The sequence below is a fragment of the Bubalus bubalis genome, chromosome 1 (genome assembly GCF_019923935.1).
Source record: "Bubalus bubalis isolate 160015118507 breed Murrah chromosome 1, NDDB_SH_1, whole genome shotgun sequence".
NCBI lineage: Eukaryota > Metazoa > Chordata > Mammalia > Artiodactyla > Bovidae > Bubalus > Bubalus bubalis.
In genome coordinates this window covers 184,253,285-184,280,440 of record NC_059157.1, presented here as the reverse complement: position 1 = coordinate 184,280,440, position 27,156 = coordinate 184,253,285, and the positions used below count along the sequence as shown (strand labels likewise).

Below are 27,156 nucleotides of genomic sequence, written 5' to 3'. Positions count from 1 at the left end.
CCCTCATGATTATTTTTAAGATCTGTTGCTGTTGTGATGCTGCCTCTTAGATGCTCCACCAGTATAAAGTTTGACTGAGAAAGAACAACCCTTCCTCTTGGTTCCATGCCAGACTGGTTTGTCAGCTTTAGTTGTTTTTCAGTGCTCTATGTAGTCACGCCACACTGTGGCTCGAATCAGGAAACTGTTCATATTCCTCCTTTTTCTGTGTTCTACTCACCTTGTAATTATTCTATTTTAGGTTGTTATATAGTAGTTGCTTGGGTAGCCTGTTTTCTTCTGTTTTCTTTACTTGTGTCAAGCTCAATGTTGTTCTGTGATGAGCACTGCTTTAGAACTGGCAGACTGTAGAAGAAGCTTTTCAGCAAGCTGTCCTAGGGTAGGGACTATATTTCTGTTTGTTTGTACTAGTGACATGAGAGGATGCCTTGTAACTGATAATGATAGTGGTAATGAATTCATTCCTGTAAAACATGATATGCCTGTTAGTTTGGGGCACCCGAGGCTCAGTGGAGGTTTATATAATTCCTTTCTTCCCTTCCTCCTCCAGTTCTGCAGAAGCTAATTTCTAGCACAGCATACTCTGTGCTCTGCTGCTATCTCCTCTAGAGGGGGTTAGACAGTTTTCTTTGTGTATTTGCTAAGAGGGATAGGACTTCAGAATTAAGTGTTCAGACTCACAGGTCCTACATGTGCTCTTGTGTAAAGGATTGTCTATGATCCTAAAACAAGAGGAAAGCCGTTTGTCAATACTAAGTAGATTAAAGTCATGGTAATATTGGCCAGCATTAATTTTAAACTCAGTAACATTTAAATAAGTCAAGGATTTTCATATAAATGAAAAAAAAATTTCCTTACAAAAATGTCCATTATGGGAAAATTGGATCAGTTGCGAGTAAGACCTTTATCACTAATGATTGTATGGTGTAATTCTGTGATGAAAAATAAAAATCCATTTGGCATTGAGTAGGACTTGGAGCCAAAAGATTTGGTTTTATGGTCCATCTTGACAAGTCATTTTCAGTGGATCTCTTTAAAGGTCCTGGAACCTTTGAGCCTCAGTTACCTCACTTGTAAATTGGCGATAATACCTACCTCACAGGGTTGTTGTGAGGATTCAATGAGATAATGTATGTGGAAAGCACTTTGTAAATTGTAAAGTGCTACGCAAATGTTAGTTGTTGTTGTTGTATCTGAGATGTCTTAAATTTTTTTTTTTCCTTCAGAAATAGTCTAATAAACCTCTAGGGCTTTTCTGTTAAAGTATATTAGTTGGTAAACCTTTTAATAAACAGTTTATTACAATATACGTAAGTATTCTATAAAATCTTTCTTGGGGTTAACTTTCAAGATTTTATGTGTATCTAAAATTCATTTTAAAGACTGCAGGCACACAGTTTGGAAGGGCTCTGCCTTTGCTGCTCTTCATAGAGGAAGACCTCCTGAAATGCCGGTGAACTATGGTTCCCCACCAAATCTTGGTAAGTGAGGTTGATTTTTCAGTTGCCCAAAATAATTTTCTAATTTCTTGACCAATTTTGTAACTGCTGTATTAAAACTTTAAAGGAGGTGCTGGTAATGTTTCAGATAATTGCTTTCCTAAAATTATTACTAAAAGTAATAAAAGGTAATGAAGAACAATCTTATTTAATAAATCTGTACTAGTGCTTATAGTCGGAGAAGGCAATGGCACCCCACTCCAGTACGCTTGCCTGGAAAATCCATGGACAGAGGAGCCTGGTAGGCTGCAGTCCATGGGATCGCACAGAGTCGGACATGACTGAAGCAACTTAGCAGCAGCAGCATCAGTGCTTATAATAGAACAGAATTGGGAAGAAACTTCATCATTAGGATTTCTCAAGTGTTAATTTTTGTGGCCCTCTAGAAATTGTTTTGGAGTTTTTCTTAGCTTCTCACATACTGGCTTCCCCTTAACCATTTTCATGTTTTTATTTCCTAGTGGAGATCCATCGAGGAAAACAACTCACAGGGTGTTCCACTTTTAGCACAGCATTTCCAGGAACTATGTATCAGCACATAAAAATGCACAGGAGGATTCTTGGACATCTGTCTGCTGTTTACTGTGTAGCATTTGATAGGACAGGACATAGAATCTTTACAGTGAGTTACCATTTTAAAGTCAATTTGGTATCATCTGGAGCACTTTAGTGTGCCTCACAATTATCTAGGAAAGCTTAATTAAATATGTCTTTTCCCTTTCTCAGAAATTTTGACTTGGTCTGGTGTGGGGTCCGTGCATTTTTGCATTTTTATTTGCATTTTTATTAAGTATCCCCTGTAATTCTGAAGCATATAATCAGGCCTTGTATGGTGTTTGTGGATCACCTCCAGCTCATTCTAGACCTACTGAATTAGGTTCTAGTGTGTATTAACCAAAAACAATCCAAAAAATCCCCTAATCAGAAAGACCCTCTCCCCTCAAATCCAAATGTCTACAGGTGATTCATATTCACATTGATTACTCATGATCTGGGGAAATTGATTAACACTGAAAGATTATTTTATAATTATTGTAAAACTACATGTAAATTTTTGGAATTTGGGCTTCCCTGCTGGCTCAGAGGTTAAAGCGTCTGCCTGCAATGCAGGAGACCCAGGTTCTATCCCTGGGTCGGGAAGATCCCCTGATGAAGGAAATGGCAACCCACTCCAGTATTCTGGCCTGGGAAATCCCATGGATGGAGGAGCCTCATGGCCTACAGTCCATGGGGTCACAAAGAGTTGGACACGACTGAGTGACTTCACTTTCAGTGTTTTAAGGGAAATTAGGATGGATAAGAAGTTTAGATTTCATTTTTCTGTTGTTGAGATTCACAGTTGATATTCAGATATTTTCTGGATGGATGGATACTGGATGGTACTATAAATTTGAGACTCTGTTGTTTAGTTATTTAAAATGAGGGCTTTAGTCCCATTATTTTTTGTTTTTGGAATTGCCACAGTTGCCATTGTGAAACAGAACTGTCCTAACTAATACTTACCAAGTTATTTAACTTAATGTGAACTAAACAAACATTTCACTTTGTTAACTGAAATGGGTGCGCCTTGGACTTTTAGCTGGACTTATTACATGGCAGAGAATTTGGAGAAAATAGTCTTTATAATAGGTCTAAGCCATAGAAATGAAAACTGCAAGAATGTATCTCTTTTATTATTTGATTTGAAGAAAAAAAAACATTGTAAGTGTTCTTGGCCATCAGATTCATAATTTACAGAGTATTCGACAGTTGGAAAGAGAGGAGGAGATACAGACATTTAATTTGTGTGACAAGTGAATGGTATTTTTTTAATGAAATATAAGACTTGCTGTATTAACATTTTATCTTGGGGTATATTTTTTCTTAGGGTTCAGATGATTGTTTGGTGAAGATTTGGTCAACACACAATGGCCGCCTATTGTCCACATTAAGAGGTCATTCTGCAGAAATTTCAGATATGGCAGTAAACTATGAGAATACAATGATTGCTGCAGGGAGCTGTGATAAAATAATTAGAGTGTGGTGCCTGAGAACCTGTGCTCCAGTTGCTGTGCTCCAAGGACACACGGGATCAATTACATCTTTACAGGTAAAACCCCCTTTAGTGTGCACATTTGTGGACTGTCTCCTTTTCATTTAAATGGTCATTATCTTTGGAGATGAGAAATAGTGAGATGTTTAGTAATTACATGATATATTTTAAATTTAGTAATCAGGAAAAATATAATTAATCATAGTTCCATGAATCTTGGAAGGGTAATGTAATAGATACCTAATGTAGTTAAGAGCTTTACTGGGATGACTTACTATTTCCTTTAGGTTTACAGTTGAACTGAGTGAGTGGCAATTATACATACACTCATGGTGACAGGTTAATAATTTTTCTCCTTTAAAATTTGTGGATTTTGATAAGTTGATTAAATTGGCTGAACTATATTTTTTTCTTTATTGTGGACATTAATTTTTTTGAACCGTATAGATGGTAGACAAAATAGTACGATGAGCCTTTATGTGTCCATCATCCCTGGCCAGTTCTTCATCTATTTCGCCTTGTACCTAAAGCAAGTGCTAGATTTCATATCATTTCATCTGTAAATGCTTCAGTATGTCTACTGTGTTTTATTAAAAACACAACCAAAAACATTATCATCACACTTGTTGATGTTCAAATTTCAAATAGTTTCATAAATGGACTTCCTTGGTGGCTCAGCTGGTAAAGAATCTGCCTGCAGTGTGGGAGTCCTGGGTTCAATCCCTGGGTTGGGAAGATCCCCGGAGAAGGGAAAGGCTACCCACTCCAGTATTCTGGCCTGGAGAATTCCATGGACTGTATAGTCTGTGGGGTCACAAAGAGTCAATCACGACTCTTTCATAAATAGCATTATTTTATTTAGTTTGTTTGAATTAGGAGCCAAAGTCAATACCTTACAATTGGTTGCTATACATTAAAAGAATTTTACAACAAGTTTCACCATCTAGTCCAATTTTTTTGCAGTTTCTTTGTTGAGGAAATTGGGTTTAAAAGTTCCCACAGTTTGGGTACCATTTGCTTCCTTGTAGAATAGATTAACGTGTTTCTTTGTGTTTCTTGTAAGTTGGTTGTTGGATCCGGAGTAGTAGTTTTATTTAATGCGTATGAGAGTCACTTGGAGGCTTTGTTTAAAACACAGATTGCTAGGCCCCACTGCTTAAGATTTTGTTTGATTCAGAATGTTGGAGGTAGGTGAGGATCATTGATTGAAATTAAAAGAGGCTTGGTTACTTTAAAGCATATGCTCTTCCAGGTGGTCTCTCTGTAGTTGCCTTAGATCCGTTAGTTCCGAGAATGGTAATATTCAGTCACTTCTTAGAAATTACGTTTTGTTAGTAGGAATGATTTATAAGGCCTTTTAAGGCATGTTGGACCCTCTGATTTGAGTTTGATTAAAACAAGGAGAGTGGTTTCATTTTCATATGTGAATTTACCCAGGCTATATGTTGAGTGGTCTATAAATAAATTTGTTGTGAAGTCTGTGGTAAAAGTGACTTTTCTCAACTCCTGTGGTCAATATTCTTAAAGAACAGAGACTGCAGACTTGTTTTTAAGGATGACAACTAAAATCGGGATTGAGTTTTACTTTGAATATTGAAGGAAAATCTTTGGTTTGCCTATTTATTTTTTGACAATGAGTATATTGTTCTCTAGAGGACTTTATAGGTTAAAAATTAATTCAAATCCCAGCTGTGTTCCACAGGTTTTAAAATTTTAAAGTTTGTTATGAACTTGTAGACAATATTACAGCAACATTTATAGTAAGTAGTTTGTGAGTGTATCTGTTTTAAAACCATTATGAAATTGTTCAGTGTGAGAGTGAAGCTCTGGTCTTCAATGAAAGCCTCATTGTTTTGTTAATAGGGGCCCACCTGTGATTTATCACCTACCAAATATATCAGAGCATTTACTTGTGTGGTAGTAAGTTTTTATACATCAGAAGGCTTATCTGTGCTTGCTAGTGGTTACTCTGAAGTTCAAACACAAACAAGTGCATGATACATTAATCTTTTTCATGTTCTTTGCCCAGTTGTTACTGGCATGTATAAACCATCCTAATTGTAGTAACGGCTTTCTTTTTTTATTAAAAAAAGATAAGTAATATTGTTTGCCAAAAAAACTAGACAGTAGTTAATAGCAAATAATATTTAAAACTTCCATAATCTTACCATTTAGCATAATCACTGTCAGTATTTCAGTACATAACCTTTCTCATGGGTAACAGTATACAATATCACTTATAATTTACATTCTCAATAGTGTTAGTATTAGACTAACTGGGTTAGAGTTAGAACCTTGAGTATCAAGTAACAATTGGAGGAGGAAATGGCAACCCACTCCAGTGTTCTTGCCTGGAGAATTCCAGGGACGGAGGAGCCTGGTGGGCTGCCGTCTATGTGGCTGCGCAGAGTTGGACACAACTGACGCGACTTAGCAGCAGCAGCAGCATCAAGTAACATCCTTGAGGAGTAAGAGACATAATGCTTAGGTGGAAACTATTAATAGAAAAGTTGGATGAAGTTGAAAAGGTATCCAGAATACTGATCAGTTCAGTTGCTCAGTCGTGTCTGATTCCTTGTGACCTCATGGACTGCAGCACGCCAGGCTTCTCTGTTCATCACCAACTCCTGGAGTTTGCTCAAAGTCGTATTTGTCAAGTTGGTGATGCCATCCAGCTATCTCATCCTCTGTCGTCCCCTTCTCCTCCTGCCTTCAATCTTTACCAGCATCAGAGTCTTTTCTAAGTCAGTTCTTCGCCTCAGGTGGCGAAAGTATTGGAGTTTCAGCTTCAGCATCAGTCCAATATTTGGGACTGATTTCCTTTAGGATTGACTGGTTTGAGCTCCTTGCAGTCCAAGGGACTCTCAAGAGTCTTCTTCAACACCACATTTCAAAAGGATCAATTCTTTGGTGCTCAAGCTTTCTTTGTGGTCCAACTCACACATCCATACATGACTATGGGAAAAACCATAGCTTTGACTAGATGCCAACTTTGTTGGCAAAGTTAATGTCTTTGCTTTTTAATATGCTTTCTAGGTTGGTCATAGCTTTTCTTCCAAGGAGCAAGTGTCTTAATTTCATGGCTGCAGTTACCATCTGCAGTGATTTTGGAGCCCAAGAAAGTAAAGTCTGTCACTGTTTTCATTTCCATTCCATTCCACAAAGTACTTACATAGTGAGAAATTATGTAGCCAAGATATGGAAAGCCCAGAGCGAGGAACCTTGAATTTGAAGGCATTTAGCAGTTGACAGCCCACTCTAGTACTCTTGCCTGGAAAATCCCATGGACAGAGGAGCCTGGAAGGTTGCAGTCCATGGGGTCGCTAAGAGTCAGACACGACTGAGCGACTTCACTTTCATGCATTGGAGAAGGAAATGGCAACCCACTCCAGTGTTCTTGCTTGGAGAATCCCAGGGACGGGGGAGCCTGGTGGGCTGCCGTCTATGGGGTCGCACAGAGTTGGACACGACTAAAGCGACTTAGCAGCAGCAGTTTCATAGGTGATTGAGAAGCTTAGCAGAAATTTTGACAGACTTGTAGGGTTTGGGAGGATATATTTTGGAAATAACCATGTATAGTAAATTCAGCTATTGATGAAATTTCATCAGAGAACTAGATTTAGTAAAAAGGAAATTTGAGAACTGACGTGTACAACTGAATTTAGTAGTTCAGTAGATGGTTTTAACAGCAGACTAGATTCTAAGGAAGTCAAAGAGAGAATTAATGAGCTGGCAATGAGGCCAGAGAAAATAAACAAATGGAAGCACAGAGTGAAGAGTTTAGAATGTACCAAAATAGGTTAGTTAATAAAGAGGAGATGCTGAAAAGATTCCACATGTGTATACATATATATGTACCATACGTGTAACTGGAATTCCTGAAGGAGAGAATGAAGCAAAAGCTGTGTTTGTAGTGATAATAGCTGAGAAGTTTGCAGAATACACTAAAGAAATAAAGCCACAGATTGAAGAAATGCTAAGGTTCCTGAACAGAGTAAATATACAGAAAACTACAACTATTGAACATCACATTTAGTTTTAAAACCAAAAACAAAGAGAAATCTTAAAGAATCAGAGGGGAAAATAACAAAAGGAGCAAGACTGATGGCCAGCTTCTCAGTAGAAGCAGTGGAGGTTCATAGACAAAGGAGTGCTTTTCTGAGAGTGCTGATAGGAAATGACTGCAGGTCAAGAATTCTGAACCTACTGAAAATCCACTGAAGTGCAATAAACACATTTTCAGACAGACTCAGAGTTTCATATTGATGGGACAGCACTAAGGGGAATTTGAAATAGTATTCTTCAGTCAGAGAAGGAATGTGATCCCAGGCTTGGAGTAATAAGAAGGAATGAAGAATTGAAAGAAAATGTGTATGGGTAAATGGAAATAAACATTGACCACCTGCAACAAATATCATTTCTAGGGTTTTAGATTATATATAGAATTAAACTGACAGTAATAAGAGCTCATGTATTCCAAGGTAACTTCAGTATTAGTATAGATCTTTCTGTTGCTGTCACATACCACATTCCCTCTCACTTTGGTAGTTTTGTTCATCTTACTCCTTTGCTAAGTGTGTTTTTCTTGTTTTCCTTATAATTCCCTCTCTGTCTTTTAAGCTGCCTTGGATGTTTCTGGACCAAATGGATCTTCCTTTCTCTAGCTTGTTTGTGTAGCACAGTTGGTACTTTATTAAACACAAGTGTTAACCCTATTCTGAAGTTACAGTATAATTCTTTTGTTATAATACTTTTATGGTTTTGTTATTTAAATATTTAAAATGTTGATCACTTGGAATTTATCCTGCTTTATAGTCTGAAGAATGGATCCATTTTCCCCCAGATTGTTGCATAGTTGTCCTGTTACCATTTATGCATTTATGGTCCATTTTTTTCCCCATCTGACTGAGATGGCTCCTTTGTTGTATGTCTTATGTATTAGGGTCCAGTTTGGACTTCACAGTTTTCCGTTGGTCTTTCTGTCATAATTACGTACTGTGCCCCATAGTTTTAATTATTGAGGCTTTGTGGTAGGTCTCATATCAACAGGACTAGATCTTTACTTTCTCTGAATGAAAATTTTTCTGACCGTTCTTATTAGTTTCCAAAATAAACTTTTATTGAGATCACATTACATTTATAAATTAGAGATAGACTTTCATTTTGTTTTGTTTTTTTATTGGTTATGAGTTCTCACTGTAGTATCACCTGTATTTTGGATTTCTTGTGTGTTACTCAAAGTGTCAATTGAAATTAACTTTGAAAAACTTAAACTGTAATGTTAGTGCCAGCTCAGGAAGCTGATGTGTAAATGTTTTTATTCCTTTTTAGTTTAGCCCCATGGCCAAAGGCTCGCAAAGATACATGGTCTCCACTGGTGCTGATGGGACTGTTTGTTTTTGGCAGTGGGATTTAGAATCCCTGAAATTCAGGTAAGTGACTGTAATTGTGTAGTAAGTTTTTTCTTTTTTCATGATGTTACAGTTTAGTCTAAAAATGAAATCTGATTATAAAGAGAAATTATGTATTGTGATTGCCTTTTTACTTTTGAACTTAATTTTTGATACATACAGTGCATGTACCTTATTGACTGCTGTTTACACTGTACCATTTAGATATTTGGGTATGTTAAAGGGGCAGAGTTGTTCTCTCTTAGTGGTCACGTGTTTTTGAAAAAGTGATAGTATGTGAAACATTTTGAAAAATGTTAGAAATATATATAATTATATGCATAGGCAGAAATTTAGGCAGGAATTATTTAAGAATCAGACCTGGATTATAGCCCTACACTGCCCAACGTGGTACCCACTAGCCACACATCTCTATTGAGCACTTTGGTTGTGGCTGGTGCAATTGAGGAATCGAATTATTAAGTTTTTAATGGATATGATTCAGTACTTATAGAACTTTTAAGCGTATTTTAAACAACTTGAGTATGTGAATTAGTTTTTCAACTAGAAGTTTCATGAAATCTCAGTACAGATCAAGTATTTTTGATGAAAACTTTTCAAATTGAGATGTATTGTAAGTGTCCAATATGCTATGGAAGAGTTAAAGGATATACTATGAAAGCAATTAAAGTTTTCATTAAAATTTTATTAACATTGTTGTGGTATTTTGGATATATTGTGTTAAATGGATTAAAACTAATTTTATCGTTTTACTTATGATGTGGCTACTAAAAATTTAATGTTTGATATGCAGCTTGCACTCTCTTTCTGTTAGAGCATGCTATCATCTGGTGGTTTTACAGCCTGTTCTGTGGCCTCGATAATGGGTTCTCTTACACTCTGTGAGCTTTAATCACCTCAGTTACAGAACAGTGGTTAGTGGGCTTGCTCTTTCTGTGTACTAGGATCCGTGTAAGTTTGGAGGTTAGACAGTCCTCTCACATCCACCCACCTATAACAGTGTTTGTGGAAATATTTGGTATACGAAGAGGTACTATAGAAGTAAGATGGCAACATTTATGTATGCTAGATTAAAGCCATTATCTTTTTTAAAAATTTGTTCTTAATTGAAGAATAATTGCTTTATAACATTGTTTTAACTTTCTGCCATACATCAGCATGAATGAGCCAGCCACAGATATATATATGTCCCCTCCCTCTTGAACCTCCCTTCTGCCTCCCATCCCTTCTTACCCCTCTAGGTTTTACAGACCCCTGGTTTGAGTTCCCTGAGTCATGCAGCAAATTCCCATTGACTTATCTGTTTTACATATGGTAGTGTATATGTTTCCATGCTACTGTCTCCATTCATCCCACCCTCTTCTTCTTACCTCCTCCCCAGCCTGTGTCAATAAGTCTGTTCTCTGTGTCCGTGTCTCCATTGCTGCCCTGCATATAGGTTCATCAGCACCATCTTTTTAGATTCCATATTACATGCATTAATATGTGATATTTGTTTTTCTCTTTCTGACTTACTTCACTCATATGTATAATAGGATCTAGGTTTATCTGCCTTGTTAGAACTCATTCAAGTGTGTTTCTTTTTATGGCTGAGTAATATTCCATTGTATGTATGTACCACAGCTGCTTTATCTATTCATCTGTTGATGGACAGTCTATGTTGTGACTTCCATCACCTAGCTATTGTAAATAGTGCTGCAGTGAACGAACATTGTGATACATGTGTCTTTTTCAATTTTGGTTTCCTCAGGGTATATGCCTAGTAGTGGAATTGCTGGGTCATATGGTAGTTTTAGTCCTGGTTTTTTTTTTTTAAGGAATTTCCATACTGTCTTCCACAGTGGCTGTATCAGTTGACATTCCCACCAACAGTGTTAGAGGGTTCCCTTTGCTCCACACCCTCTCCAGCATTTATTGTTTATGGATTTTTTGATGATGGCCATTCTGACTAGTGTGAGGTGATATCTCATTGTAGTTTGGATTTGGATTTCTCTAATAATTTAAAGTAATGTTGAGCATCTTTTCATGTGTTTATTAGCCATATGTATGTCTTCTTTGAAGAAACGTTTGTTTAGGTCTTTTTCCCACTTTTTGACTGGATTGTTTATGTGATATTGAGTTGAATGAGCTGCTTATGTATTTTGGAAATTAATCCTTTGTCAGTTGTTTCATTTGCTATTATTTTCTTCCATTTTGAGGGTTGTCTTTTTCACCTTGTTAATAGTTTTCTTTGCTCTGCAGAAGCTTTTACATTTAATTAGGTCCCACTTATTGTTTTTATTTCCATTACTGTAGGAGGTGAGTCATAGAGGATCTTGCTTTGATTTATGTCATATAGTGTTCTGCCTATGTTTTCCTCTAAGAGTTTTATAGTTTCTGATGTTACTTTTAGGTCTTTAATCCATTTTGAGTTTATCTTTGTGTATGGTGTTAGGAAGTGTTTTCATTTTTCAATTCTTCATTCTCCGTTTCTCTCAGCAGCACTTATTGAAGAGACTATCTGCCCCACTGTATATTCTTGCTTCCTTTGTCAAAAGGTGCCCATAGGTGCGTGGGTTGAACTCTGGGCTTTCTATCTTGTTCCATTGGCCTACATTTCTGTTTTTTATCTTGCTGTCCAGATGACTGTAGCTTTGTAGTATAGTCTGAAGTCAGGAAGGTTGATATCTCCAGCTGCCTTGTTCTTCCTCAAGATTGCTTTGGCTATTGGGGGTCTTTTGTGTTTTCATACGAATTGTGAAATTTTTTGTCCTAATTCTGTGACAGATGCCTTTGATAACGTGATAGGGATTGCACTGAATCTTTACATTGCATTTGACAGTACAGTCATTTTCACAATACTGATTCTTTCAGCCTAGGAGCATGGAATATCTCTCCATGTGCTAATGTCATCTTTGATTTCTTTTATCAGTCTCATAATCTTCTGTATACACTTCTTTTGACTCCTTAGGTAAGTTTATTCCTAGGTATTTTATTCTTTTTGTTGCAGTGGTAAATGGGATTGATTCCTTAATTTCTCTTTGTTGTTTTTCATTGTTAGCATATAGGAATGCAAGTGATTTCTAGGTATTGATTTTGTATCCTGCAACATTACTAAATTCACTGATTAGCTGTAGTAATTTCATGATAGCATCTTCAGGATTTTATATGTATAGTATGATGTCATCTTCAAACAGTGCGAGTTTTGCTGCTGCTTTTCCAATCTGGATTTCATTTCTTTTTCTTCTGTGATTGCCGTAGCTAAGACCTCCAAATCTGTGTTGAATAATAGTGGTGAATGTGGGCTGCTGCTGCTAAGTCACCTCAGTCGTGTCCGATTCTGTGTGACCCCATAGATGGAAGCCCACCAGGCTCCCCCGTCCCTGGAATTCTCCAGGCAAGAACACTGGAGTGGGTTGCCATTTCCTTCTCCAATGCATGAAAGTGAAAAGTGAAAGTGAAGTCTCTCAGTCGTGTCTGACTCTTAGCGACCCCATGGACTACAGCCCACTAGGCTCCTCCATCCATGGGACTTTCTAGGCAAGAATACTGGAGTGGGGTGCCATTGCCTTCTTCAGGTGAAAGTGGGCACCCTTGTCTTATTCCTGATCTTAGAGGGAATGCTTTCAGTTTTTCACCATTGAGAATAATGTTTGCTGTGTGTTTGTTGTATATAGCCTTTATTATGTTGAGGTAGGTTCCTTCTATGCCCATAAATGGGCAAAACAAGCTTTTGAATTTGTCAGGAGCTTTTTCTGCATCTGTTTAGATTATCATATGGTTTTTATCTTTCAGTTTTTTAATATGGTGTATCACATTGATTGATTTGTGTTTATTGAAGAATCTTTGCATTTCTGGGATAAACCTGACTTGATCATGGTGTATGATCTTTTAATGTGTTGTTGAATTCTGTTTGCTTGAATTAATGTTGAGGATTTTTGTGTTGATGTTCAGTGATATTGGCTTGTAATTTTCTTTTTTTATGATGTCTTTGGTTTTGGTATCATGATGATGGTGGACTCATATAATGAGTTTGGGAGTGTTCCTTCCTTTGCGATTTTTTGAAAGTTTCAGAAGGATAGGCATTAGCTCTACTCCAGTCAGCTGTGAAGCTGTCTGGTTGTGGGCTTTTGTTTTTGGGGAGATTTTTGAATCACAGTTTCGATTTCAGCATAAAGCCAGTATGTTCAGTTCAGTTCACTCACTTAGTCGTGTCCGACTCTTGGTGACCCCATGGACTGGAGCATAACAGGCTTCCCTGTTCATCACCAACTCCCAGAGTTTGCTCAGACTCATGTCCATTGAGACGGTGATGCCATCCAGCTGTCTCATTCTCTGTCATCCCCTTCTCTTCCTGCCTTCAGTCTTTCCCAGCATCAGGGTCTTTCCCAGTGAGTCAGTTCTTCACATCAGATGGCCAAAGTATTGGAATTTCAGCTTCAGCATCAGTCCTTCCAATGAATATTCAGGACTGATTTCCTTTAGGATTACCTGATTTGATCTCCTTGTAGTCCAAGGGACTCTCAAGAGTCTTCTCCAACACCACAGTTCAAAAACATCAATTCTTTGGTGCTCAGCTTTCTTTGTGGTCCAACTCACACATCCATTCATGACTGGAAAAAATCATAGCTTTGACTAGGTGGACCTTTGTTGGCAAGGTAATGTCTCTGCTTTTTATTATGCTGTCTAGGTTGGCCATAGCTTTTCTTCCAAGGAGCAAGCGTCTTTTAATTTCATGGCTGCAGTCACCATCTGCATTGATTTTGGAGGCCAAGAAAATAAAATCTATCACTGTTTCCATTGTTTCCCCATCTATTTGTCATGAAATGATGGGACTGGATGCCATGATCTTCGTTTTCTGAATGTTGAGTTTTAAGCCAACTTTTTCACTCTCCTCTTTCACTTGGATCAAGAGGCTCTTTAGTTCCTCTTCACTTTCTGCCATAAGGGTGGTGTCCTCTGCATATCTAAGATTATTGATCTTTCTCCCGGCAGTCTTGATTCCAGCTTGTGCTTCATCCAGCCTGGCATTTCATGTGATGTCCTCTCCTTGGAAGTTAAATAAGCAGGGTGACAATATACAGACTTGACGTATTCCTTTCCCAGTTTGGAACCAGTCCATTGTTTCATGCCCAGTTCTAACTATTGTTTCTTGACCTACATACAGATTTCTCAGGAGGCAGGAAATGTGGTCTGGTATTCCCATCTCTTTAAGAATTTTCCAGAGTTCGTCGTGATCTGCAGATCAAAGGCTTCGGCATCGTCAATAAAGCAGAAGTAGATGTTTTTCTGGAACTCTTGCTTTTTCTGTGACCCGGTGGATGCTTGTAATTTGATTGCTGGTTCTTCTGGCTTTTCTAAGTCCCGTTTGAACATCTGGAAGTTCTTGGTTCACTTATTCTTGAAGCCTCATTTGGAGAATTTTGAGCATTACTTTGCTAGTGTGTGAGATGAGTGCAATTGTGCGGTAGTATGAGCATTCTTTGGCATTGCCTTTCTTTGAGATTGGAATGAAAACTGACCTTTTCCAATCCTGTGGCCACTGCTGAGTTTTCTAAATTTGCTGGCGTATTGAGTATAGCACTTTCACAGCATCATCTTTTAGGACTTGAAATAGCTCAGCTGGAATTTCATCACCTCCACTAGCTTTGTTCATAGTGATGCTTCCTAAGGCCCACTTGACTTTGGACTCCAGGATGTTTGGCTCTAGGTGAGTGATCACACCATTGTGGTTATTGGGATCATTAAGATCTTTTTCGTATAGTTCTTCTGTGTATTCTTGTCACTTCTTAATATCTTCTGCTTTTGTTAGGTCCATACCATTTCTGTCCTTTATTGTGTCCGTCTTTGCATGAAATGTTCCCTTGATATCTCTAATTTTCTTGAAGAGATCGCTAGTCTTTCCCATTCTGTTGTTTTCGTCTATTTCTTTGCATTGATCACTAAGGAAGGCTTCTCTGTCCTTGCTGTTCTTTGGAACTTTGCATTCAAATGGGTATATCTTTCCTTTTCTCCTTTGCCTTTAGCTTCTCTTCTTCTCTCAGCTATTTGTAAGGCCTCATCAGACAACCGTTTTGCCTTTTTTGCATTTCTTTTTCTTGGAGGTGGTCATGATCCCTGCCTCTTGTACAATGTCACGAACCTCTGTCCATAGTTCTTGGCGCTCTATCAGATCTAATGCCTTGAATCTATTTTTCACTTATCACACTGTGTAATTGTAAGGGATTTGATTTAGGTCATACCTGAATGGTCTAGTGGTTTTCCATTTTTCAATTTCAGTCTGAATTTTGCGATAAGGAGTTCATGATCTGAGCCACTGTCACCTCCCAGTCTTGTTTTTGCTGACTGGATAGAGTTTCTCCATCTTTGTGTTTGATCTTAGCCAAAAGGCTGAGAAGCAATAGAGCTTCTCCATCTCTGGCTGCAAAGAATATAATCAGTCTGATTTCGGTATTAACCATGTGGTGATGTCCATATGTAGAGTTGTCTCTTGTTCTGTTGAAAGAGGGTGTTTGCTTTGCCCTGCTTCATTTTGTACTCCTAGACCAAATTTCGGAGAAGGCAATGGCAACCCACTCCAGTGTTCTTGCCTGGAGAATCCCAGGGACGGGGGAGCCTGGTGGGCTGCCGTCTATGGGATTGCACAGAGTCTGACCCGACTGAAGCGACTTAGCAGACCAAATTTGCCTGTTACTGCAGGTATCTCTTGACTTCCTACTTTTGCATTCCAGTCCCCTGTGATGAAAAGGACTTCTTCTTTTGGTGTTTGTTTTATAAGATCTTGTAGGTTGTCGTAGAATCGTTCAACTTCAGCTTCTTCAACATTAGTGATTGGGGCAAAGAGTTGGATTACTGTGATATTGAATGGTTTGCCTTGGAAACAGAGATCATTCTGTCATTTTTGAGATTGCAACCAAGAACTGCATTTCAGTTGTGACTGTGAGGGCTACTCCATTTCTTCTAAGGGATTCTTGCCCACAGTAGGAGATAAAATGTCATCTGATTAAATTCGCCCATTCCAGTTCATTTTAGTTCACTGATTCCTAAAATGTTGATGTTCACTCTTGCCATCTCCTGTTTGACCACTTCTAGTTTATCTTGATTCGTGGACCTAACATTCCAGGTTCCTATGCAATATTGTTCTTTACAGCATCAGACTTTATGTCCATCACCAGTCACATCCACAACTGCATGTTGTTTTCGCTTTGACTCTGTGTCTTCATTCTTTTTGTAGTTATTTCTCCACTCTTCTTCAGCAGCATGTTGGGCACCTACCGACCTGGGGCGTTCATTTTTCAGTGTCACATCTTTTTACCTTTTTGTACTATTCTTGGCATTCTCAAGGCAAGAATACTGAAGTGGTTTGCCATTCCCTTCTCCAGTGGACCACATTTTGTTAGAACTGTCCACCATGACCTGTCCGTCTTGGGTGGCCCTACATGGCATGGCTAATAGTTTCATTGAATTAGACAAGGCTGTGGTCCATGTGATAGTTTGGTTGATTTTCTGTGATTGTGGTTTTCATTCTGTCTGCCCTCTGATGAAATAAGGATAAGAGGCTTATGGAAACTTCCACTATGTTAAACTGTGTTAACGTGTATTTTAAAACATGTTCTTCTTTTCTAGTCCACGTCCCCTGAAGTTCACTGAAAAGCCTAGACCAGGTGTTCAAATGCTGTGTTCTTCATTTAGTGTTGGTAAGATACCTTTAGTGTTTTTTTCTTAGTTTTGTAGTTTTTTTGAGCAACCACATGGCTAATGGCCTTTATCAGATAGATGGTGAATGTCTTACGTTCATTTCATTACATTTAACCTGTGATGTTAATTAGCCTTTTCCTTATCTTCCCCATGCTGACTTTCTTCGATTTTTCATAGTAATCAGAGCCAGGGATATAAGAGAACTGGCAAAAAGGATGCTTAAAGTGTCCAAATGAGCAATTCCTGTGCCATATGCCCCATGTGTATGATAAGCCAAGATTGTGATTTTCTTTGAATTGCTGGTTTTTGGTAGTTTAAGTTTGTTTTGCACACATCTTGTGAAATTATTCCTGTTTTTCTTTTTTTTACAGTGGACTTGTGTGGTAACCTTTGTTTTGGGGAGAGGTCAAAGATTTTCCCCCATAGAAGTCTGAACATGCAAACAAGTGAACTTCATATACCATAGCTATGTTTAGGTGTGTGTTAGTCACTTAGTCGTGTCTGACTCTCTCTGATCCTGTGGACTGTAGCTCACCAGGCTCTTCTGTCCATTGGATTTTCCAAGCAAGAGTACTGGGGTGGGTTGCCATTTCCTTCTCCAGAGGACCTTCCTGAGCCAGTGATGGAACCTGACCCGGGGATTGAACCCAGGTCTCCCACATTGCAGGCAGATTCTTTACCATCTAAGTCACCAGGAACTCCCTAGGAGTGTAAAGGTATTTAGAAAGCAGAACCTGTTTTCATGCATTTTTGGAGTGGCCGCATCTTAGTCCTTATCACAACCAGTATGACAGAGGGAGATAATGAACATTTCCAGATTGAATTAACTTTTTAAAATTAAGCCTCATCTGATGTGTACCCCACTCCCACCCCCACCCCGCTATAATACCACCAAACAGTTCTCTGATACTAGCTTGGCATCCTACAATTCAACTCCATTCTGACACTGCCTACCTAGAGAATAGTGTGAAGACTGCACAGGATAAGGGCTCAGTCCTACAAGATTCCCAGCCCACCCCCAGCCTCAGACCCGGTTGTCACCTTGCTTCTGCTGACAGGCTGTATGTAGGTCAGAGGCTCCCACAACTTCTTCCCTGGATTTAGTTAATTTGCTGGAACAGCTGACAGCAGTCCTTTTACCCAGTGGATTTTTGGTTTATTATGAAAGAACATAATTCAGGAATAGCTAGATGGAGGAGATGCTTAGGATAAAGTCTGTGGGAAGGAGGACTCTCCAGTCCTATTCTTCTCTAATCTCCTCCTGTTCATCCACCTGGAACCTCTTCGAGTCTTGTCCTTTGGGTTTTTTATGGGGCTTAATCACACAGGCACAGTTGATTAACTCATTGGCCATAAGGATGGATTCAGCTCTCTCCCAGCCCTCTTTACCAACCTCTATCACGTGGTTGGTTCCTCTTCCATAGATGCTTTTCAAAAGTTACCTCATTAACATAAACTCTGGTGTGATTGAAATGGGTTTGTTATATGAACATCAAGATACCAGTATCATATCACTTAGGAAATTCTAAGGGTTTTTAGGAGTTCAGCCAGAAACAGGGATGAAGACCAGATACAGATTTCTTCCTAAAAATCATATCACAATATATTATGTTAATTTTTAAAACTTCTTTATATAATGAGATGGATCTATTGAGATGAATTTACTTTTGGTGTAGAGAGCTTAATATAGAACTTTGGTTAAGACATTTGTTACAAACTGAATTTTTAAAACTTAAAATTTTTGTTTCAGGTGGTATGTTTCTAGCCACAGGTAGTACTGATCATGTAATCAGAATGTATTTTTTGGGTTTTGAAGCACCTGAAAAAATCGCAGAACTTGAAAGTCACACTGTAAGTCTTCATGTTTTAAAATTAAGATTTACTTATGATATTCCTGTTGGTATATAGTCTCAATAACGGAGGTTGTTATTGATTTTACTTTCAACTTAAATGGAGGAGGAATTGCATTTAAAAATGAAAGATGATACTGATAAGCTCAGAACCTTACTGTGCAAATGCTTTACAGTGGTTATTTCTACTTCAGGTACATTTGATTATGACAGTTGATTTGGGTGGATTAGGTTTGAATTGGGCCTGTTTATCTTAACCAAGCTCATGAAATTAGAATGCTACTTTATTAACGTGCACTAGAAGATCGGTAACTCTCAGTGTTCTGGAGTACTGGTCAGCAGTCAGGTCATCTTTTTCTCCTTAAGGAAGTTCTGTAAAGTTATTTGATAAAAAACAGAATCACTTTAAAGGAAATTTTTGTTTGTTTTGCACATAATGATCAAAGTGAATGCGACGTGTTTTCAGCTACTTAAACTTTATTATCACTTTCTATCCATATTAATTTTGTAGATGTAATTAATTGTAAATACAGGTTTAATTTTAGAAGCAGGCTGTTTTTTATTTTTAAACCCTATGTGTCTATCTCTGAGATAAAAGCTGTGTCTTAGTCTGATTTGATATGTAGTTAGGTTCTTTGCTCTTAAACATACAATATATGCTTGAATGGCAGGATTAAGCAGCAAAAGTGTAGATCTCTTGCTTTAAACCAAATGTGCTTCTAACTGTAAAACTGGGTGGGCTCTTTCTTTGTTTATAAACTATGTAGATGATTACTTTTGTGTTTGGTTTTTTCTTTAGGATAAAGTTGATAGTATCCAATTTTGTAACAATGGCGATCGGTAAGTAAGTGTGAGTTTGTATTCGTGAGTGTGTTTTTAGGTAAATGTGTTTTGCTTCCTATTAGTGTAGATTACGTGTTACTTTGCCAGGTATATATCATATGGCAGGCCCTTGTTAGTAACTGTAGTAATTGAGGGAAAAGCGTCTGTGTCAGGGAGGAAACAAATTAAGTTTTTAGAATTGTAGTTTCTGCAGCCTCCTGTATCAAAAGTAGTTCTTTAGTTCACTGCTGGCTGTTTGATTTATAGGAAAATTAGGTGTAAGGATAATGGAATTTCTTACATTTGAGTAGTTGTGTGAAAGTGAAAGTCGCTCAGTTGTGTCTGACTCTTTGCAACGCCATGGGCTGTACAGTCCATGGAATTCTCCAGACCAGAATACTGTAGTGGGTAGCCGTTAGCTTCTCCAGGGATCTTCTCAACCCAAGGATTGAACCCAGGTCTCCCACATTGCAGGCAGATTCTTTACCAGCTGAGCCACCAGGGATGCCTATTTGAATAGTTAAATCTTTTCTAATCAATTACTGTGATGTAATCTGCAACAAAATTATCCCTTAAATTATATCCTTTTTTGTGGTCCCCAGTGTCTTTTCAGGTACCTCTTACCTCTTCTTTTTAACACTTAAGTGATGGATTTATTTATACATAAGTGACTAGTGTGAAATTGAGTTTAGAGTTTAAATGCTTATAATGGCACTTTTGCTTTTACTAATTCTCCCATTGATCTTTAATTGTGCTTCCCCAAATGGCAACCCACTCCAAGAAAATACTGTTGCCTGGAGAATCCCAGGTACAGAGGAGCCTGTTGGGCTGCCGTCTATGGGGTCACACAGAGTCGGACATGACCGACGTGATTTAGCAGCAGCAGCAGCCCCCTATTACTTATGTACATATCTTTTCAAAACTATTTGACAAGGTAGTGATTGGGTTTGAAATGTGCTTTACAGTAGGGCCAGGCAAATCAGAGTAAAGCAGATTTTCTCCTTTTCGTGAAGTGAAGTCGCTCAGTTGTGTCCAGCTCTTTGTGACCCCATGAACTGTAGCCTACCAGGCTCCTTCGTCCGTGAAATTTTCCAGGCAAGGGTACTGGAGTGGGTTGCCATTTCCTTCTCTAGGGGATGTTCCCAACCCAGGGATTGAACCTGGGTCTCTCGCATTGCAGGCAGATGCTTTACCATCTGAGCCACCAGGTAGCTTAGAAAGTGAAAGTCAGTCAGTCATATCTGACTCTTTACAACCCCATGGACTATAACAGTCCATAGAATTCTCCAGGCAAGAATATGGAGTGGATAGCCTTTCCCTTCTGCAGGGTATCTTCCCAACTCAGGGATCGAACTTAGGTCTCCTGCATTGCAGGCGGATTCTTTACCAGATGAGCCACAAGGGAAGCTCCTTTTCTCCTTTTAGGTAGGCCCTAAATCCCTGTCTTTTTGGAATTAACACCTGTAGATTTACCTGCAGTCAAGATAGCTACATTAAAAATTTTTTTGCTTGTGGTTTTAACTGTACCCTTTGGTAGCATATAAGTAAGTAGATCTATTTCTTCTATTTTAAGGTTCTTAAGTGGTAGCAGAGATGGAACAGCACGAATTTGGAGATTTGAACAGTTAGAATGGAGAAGCATCTTACTAGATATGGCCACTAGAATCTCAGGGTAAGTTGAGATGGTTTGTTTCTAAGTAGGTGCATCCTGAGTACTTGGTCTGTCTCTCTGGTTGGTTTTTCGCTTTGTTCAGGAACTAGAGCCACCTCCAATCTAAGTGAATGGCTCCCTGCTGCATATCTGACAGATACTTAAACCTATTACAATCTTAGATTTATGTAGAAAAGAACACTGTATTTATTCCATTGTTCAGAGCATTGACTTCCTCTGAGGTGTTGCATTTAAAACCACCTACTGCTTTAAATATATAAATAACTCAAGTATGTCAAACGTGGAGATTTTCAGAAATTTCTATTCTTCTAAAGATAGGATGAGACCTCCCTGGCAGTCCAGTGTTTAAGACTCCAGGTTTCCACTGCAGGGACCATCGGTTCAATCCCTGATCAGGGAGCTAAGATCCTACAAGCCGGGAAAACAGAAATGAAGATACGATTTTTGGAAGTTTTTTTTTTTAGTTTATTTTTTTTTTTACTTATGTAAAGATGTAGAATTTTTTATTTTTTAATTTATTTATTTTAATTGGAGGCTAATTACTTTACAGTATTGTAGTGGTTTTGCCACACACTGACATGAATCTTTAAAAAGTTATATTTTAAAAAGCTATATCTGGTTTAAAAAAAAAAAAGTAAGGAAATACATTTTATTGTTTCTGTTTTTAAAAATTGGTCTCCATTGGGAGTGATATTTTTATTTTACATGGTAAAATTTTCGTTTGTAAAATGGTATTGAAGGCAAGTTTGTCTTAACTGTGCCCCTGCCCCAACACTCCAGAGTCTCAAACATATTTTGAGCAGCTTTGAGATAATTTCAGTATTTCCCAAGATAGATATTATAAATTTCAAATACCCTGTGGTTTTGTACATACTGGGAGACTGTATAGGTGGTGGGAAGAATATGCATTTTGGAGTCAGAACTTTGCTCAAATACCACTTACACTTTTTATAGCTATATCATTTTGAGACCATCACAATGTGTTTCATCATCTGGGAGATGAAACTACCTGCCTTTAAGTACTATTGGCAATTGAAAATCATATGCAGATTTCTAGCAGAACTTGGTGTGGTGGTGGTGGTTTAGTTGCTAAGTTGTGTCTGACTCTTGGGACCCCATGGACTAGCCTGCCAGGCTCCTCTGTCCATGGGATTTCCCAAGCAAGAATACTGGAGGGGTTGCCATTTCCTTCTCCAGGGGATCTTCCCGATTGAGGAGTTAACCTGGGTCTCTCACATTGCAGGCAGATTCTTTACTGAGTGAGCTGCGAGGCGAGCCCTAGTTGGTGTAGAGTAGGCATATCATTGTTTTTAGCAGTTTTTCTGAGAAATGTTACACATTCTGTTGTTTAGAAATCTTCATGTCTGCTTTATTTTTAGTAATAGTAGGAGAAATCAACTCATTCTCCACTGTGGCTCAAACAGTTGTATTGGATTTCAAAATAAATTTGATATTAATATTTTTGTGAAATGACCTGTGGTAGAGAATGGAAAGAATACATACTAGAAATCTGATAATCCCTGTTCACAAACATATCTTTACAATTACTTAAAGATGTTACATCTGGATATTCAGCATTTTAGTGTGAAAGTGAATAATAATGAATGAATAACAGTGAAGAAAATTTGAAGCTGTATTCATGTATGAACAGTTACTTTATTAGGCAAAATAGGAACATCATTGTAAAAACTTGAATAAAATTTTAAAAATATTTTATTTGGCTGCCTCAGGCCTTAGTTGCCTGATGGCATGTGGAATCCTCCTGGACTCGGATTGAACCCAAGTCCTGCATTGACAGGAGGATGCCTTATTATTGCGTCACCAGGGAGGTCCAGAATTCTTTTAAATGAGATTGAGAACTGTTTAGTTTTCTTGTTGCTATACTGTCTTCATGGAGAGGACTTTTCCTGTATTTCCCCTCCGGGTAGAAATATTCTTTTCTCATTTAAAGTTTTACCTCTTTCAAATCTTGAAAAGCAGTGTTTTCTGTGTGTATAAATTGATGGATATATTTGTTCTAGTGTTCTGATCTTGGCTGATCTTTTTGATGAAATGCAACACGTCTGTTAGTAAATTCAGGTGAAGCATGGAATCTTAGCTTGTATTCCATTTTGTCTCTTGTGTCACACTTCCTCTGACCAATCTAGTTAGAATTATTCAGTCATTTGTGTTCCATTGTGCTTACACAGGTAGCTGTTACATAGCACTCCTTCTTGTAGCTGTTTTCTTTAAAATACATGTTTATTTTATAATTTCCTAGAATGTGCTCTATGACTTCAGAAACAGCTAGGTTCTCCCCCTCCCCACTCCCCCATATTACTGACTGCTGTATTTTACACAGAAACTGCATATTGCTTTCATGAAAGCAGCAAAACATTGCAGACACGTGTATATAAGACTCTTCTTGCCAAGGGAGCCGTAGGAATAGTCTGTAGGGAAGTGTAAAGAGGTAGTTCAGCATACTGAAAGTCTGTCAGGCACTTTTCTAGACATTGAGGGCATGAAGGTGAATTACCTTCTTCCTGTCTTCCAAGTAGTTGAAAATATTACCAATAGGCCTTGCAGTCAAGAGAAAGGAATCCTAGGTGTAGAGAAAACCTTTGCTTTTATGAATAATGTGGTGTTCTGGAGTCTGCCTGTGGTCAGCCCCTGAACTGTTTCTGGATCATCCCTTCCCCCTTGGGATCTTGCCCTCATCTGTTTGTAGATAATCTCTTGTGGGTCAGATGTGATAAACTCTGTGAAGTGGATAAGGTGTGGACGTGAGCTAGATTATTTACTCTTTTTGTATCTATGAGAGATTGTGTAGCCTCCTACACATATAGCACTGCACATGTTGTATTTTTTTTCTTAGAGATTTATCTTTGGAAGAGGAAAGGTTTATGAAACCCAAAGTAACAATGATAGCTTGGAATCAGAATGATAGCATTGTTGTCACAGCTGTGAATGATCATGTCCTCAAAGTGTGGAATTCTTACACTGGACAGCTGCTTCATAACCTGTTGGTAGGTAGTTTTATAACATACAACAAATAAAGATTTTTTTTTTTAACAAAAAAAAAAACTGTTTCATTTATATTATCAAATGAATAGAAATTTGTATATATACTAATGTATAAATTACTGTCATTAATGCATTTTTAAAAGCCCTTAGATACTGTGACAACATGGGCTTTTAATTTTAAACTTATAACTTGCAGACCCTCCTTAACTATATGACTTTGTTGAATAAAGGGACATGCTGATGAAGTATTTGTTTTGGAGACACATCCCTTTGATTCCAGAATTATGTTATCTGCAGGACATGACGGCAGCATATTCATATGGGATATCACAAAAGGCACCAAGATGAAACATTATTTCAATATGGTAAGTGGGGGGAGTGTGTGTCTCTATGCCTGTTTGCACTTGTTTCAATGTTTGGATAAGGAGATGTAGCTGAAACCGATCTGCATGTTTTTGGCAGTTTGTATTTCTAGAGATCATGGTGCTATTTTAAGGCTAATAAATATCTGATAGTCATATGTACAAATGTACATATATAAATGAAATCTGTACAACTAATTCACATGAGGGGAAGATTTTAAAAATTTATTTATTTAGCTTTGTGTCTGTGAATGTGTCCCTCTTTGTGTTTAAATTGGCAAAATTATGGTAATTCATACTTTTTCACTATTTAAATTTATTAAAATACCTGGTAATAAAAAAATATTATTCAGTAAAGTCCTCTCAGGAGTCAAACATCGTTTTTTGTTTCCTCAGCTTTTTTCTTCTTGCACACAAATGTTTAAAAACCAGATTATGATCTTATTGCATATTTTTAGAATTTTTTATACATAGCTGCAATATAGTCACCAAAAATCAGCAAATTTAACATTGATAAGGTAGCATTATCTAATCTGGTTTACATTAAAAATTTGTCAGTTGTCCTAATAATGCCTTAACAGTTATGTTTACCTCTTGGACTAATTCAGGATCATGCATCATATTAAGTAGTTACGTATTTCCACTTTTGTAAAATCAGTAATCCTTCACCCTGCATATCTTGCCTTTTTACAGACAAGTAATATTACAGGATATTTGTTTGGTATTTCTTCATGATGTAATACTGTTGTATATTTTTTGATTAAAAAAATAAATGATAATGTGCCCTCCATGCATTGTATTAGGAGGCTAATGATGTTTTATATGTTCCACTATTAATATGGTGATAATTATAAGTATTTGGTTAAGGTGACATCTGCCAAGTTTTTGCACTAATTTTTTAAATGTTTCTTTTCTTTGTAATTTTTAAACTGATTTTTTTCCAGAGACTGTGTAAATGTCTGGTTCCTCATTAAACTTTCACAGGTATCAATATCCATTGAAGATTTTCTGATGGCATCATTTTTATAGAATTATTAGTTGGCATTCTTACACATAGTTTTTTGTTTGTTTTTACTCTTTTGTACACAGTTTTGTAATCCCTTCTCATTTTATGTAAAGAATGCTTTTCAAGCCCTAAAATATTTTTAAGAATTTGTAAATGTATGTTTGATGGTAAATTCAGCCTTTCTTTGAAGAATGTTACTTATGTAGCTAATTTGCTGTTGTTGAGTATTTAAGTAGTTTCTAAAACATGCACAACAGTAACAGTTTGAATATACATGTCTGTTTATGTAGATCCCTGATTATTTCCTTGGGATAAATTCTGAGGGGAATGTATAAAAGGGCTTATATATTGTTAAGACTTTTGAGACACACACATGATGGGTTTTCTAAAATTACTCTTTATGTATATTGAGACCCAATTCAAAGGCTAATTAATTTTTGAGGCAGTACAGTAGCATCCTACAGATGAGTGTTTCTTAGACCTTTTGATTGAAAACCATCTTCGTCCATGTGTTCCATGTTTTTGCTGTTTTTTTTTTTAACCTTTAAAATTTTAATTTCAATATGCTTACATTGGACAGTTTAACTGTCCAAAATAAAGTGTTTTATTTACTAACATTAAATGCACTAAAACAATTCAAATAGCATAAAGTACATCATTAGGCATCTCTGAATGTTGCATCTCTGTTTGGAATCCTTGGAAAAGAAATAAGCCTTCTTTAGTTTTTCTTTGGCCTTAAAATTCATAGGTACATCCATCTTCTTAATTGTCCTTTAAAACTCAATAGGAACATCCTAAAATTAATCTGTTAAAATAGAAAACTCCATTAATTCAGGCTTTAAACAGAATATAATCTAAAATAACCACTAAGCCAAAGAGTAACCTGAAAAGTCTCAAACGGACAATGGTGGTTTTATTTCTAGTCAGATACCAGAAATTGACCTTGTAGGCTGAATAATTCTTACCTTTACTGATCACCCGAGAGTCTCCTAATTCTTGGGTTTTAAGCTAATGAGACAGTATTTCATTAAAAAAGTAGTAAACATAGTGTGTGGCTCAGACGGTTAAGTGTCTGCCTACAATGTGGGAGACCTGGGTTTGATCCCTGGGTCGGGAAGATCCCCTGGAGAAGGAAATGGCAACCCACTCCAATACACTTGCCTGGAAAGTCCTATGGACTGAGGAGCCTGGTAGGCTACAGTCTGTGGGGTTGCAAAGAGTTGGACACGACTGAGTGACTAACACAACAAACATCGTGTGACATTGAAGTGTTCTCTGGATACATTTGCAGGCTATTTTTGTTTTATCAGGAATCATTGTGTAGGATTCTTCAGACAGCAGATAAAACGCGGTGTGTGTCTTGCTCTGCTTAGGTAGGTTTGCCCACTTGGGAAACGTCCTTCCCAGTAGGTACCCTTAACTTTTGCTGAGGTTATTTGCACATGTGTGGTAGCAAAGTAAATGCCACCAACTTTGCCTGACCAACCCAGGGCTCTTGCCTCCCCACCTGCCTTTGCTTTACTTGGACTGAGAGTCTCAGGTCAGGGGGGCATTATCTTATTCAGCAAGTCCCTAAGTATCCTAATACCTTAATTTCCCCCCATTTTATTAAAGGCACTCTCTCATGTGTGGTATAGCAGAAGTGAATTGTTTTTCAAGTGGGTATTTAGGTATGTATGAGAGTTTGTTCTGGCAGTGAAAATAAATACTTCTGTTTTGTTTGGGTGGATGATTCCTTTTTCCAGTACCCATTTAGATTAACTTGTCCTGAATTTTAATTATTATTTATAGGCTGAAACAAGTATGCATAGCTCTGTACTAA

The 27,156-nt window shown here is 37.6% G+C and overlaps 1 protein-coding gene across 1 annotated transcript in view; it reads left to right on the top strand.

Annotated features, from left to right (window-relative positions):
* BRWD1 (bromodomain and WD repeat domain containing 1) overlaps positions 1 to 27,156 on the top strand; it is a 124,961-nt gene that overhangs the window by 19,965 nt on the left and 77,840 nt on the right. The window contains exons 6-15 of the mRNA XM_025291967.3: positions 1,383 to 1,481; positions 1,961 to 2,121; positions 3,367 to 3,588; positions 8,863 to 8,963; positions 16,548 to 16,618; positions 18,370 to 18,470; positions 19,269 to 19,309; positions 20,865 to 20,963; positions 23,818 to 23,968; positions 24,197 to 24,331. Coding sequence (XP_025147752.1) covers positions 1,383 to 1,481; positions 1,961 to 2,121; positions 3,367 to 3,588; positions 8,863 to 8,963; positions 16,548 to 16,618; positions 18,370 to 18,470; positions 19,269 to 19,309; positions 20,865 to 20,963; positions 23,818 to 23,968; positions 24,197 to 24,331 — 1,181 coding nt within the window. The remainder of the gene's footprint in view (positions 1 to 1,382; positions 1,482 to 1,960; positions 2,122 to 3,366; positions 3,589 to 8,862; positions 8,964 to 16,547; positions 16,619 to 18,369; positions 18,471 to 19,268; positions 19,310 to 20,864; positions 20,964 to 23,817; positions 23,969 to 24,196; positions 24,332 to 27,156) is intronic.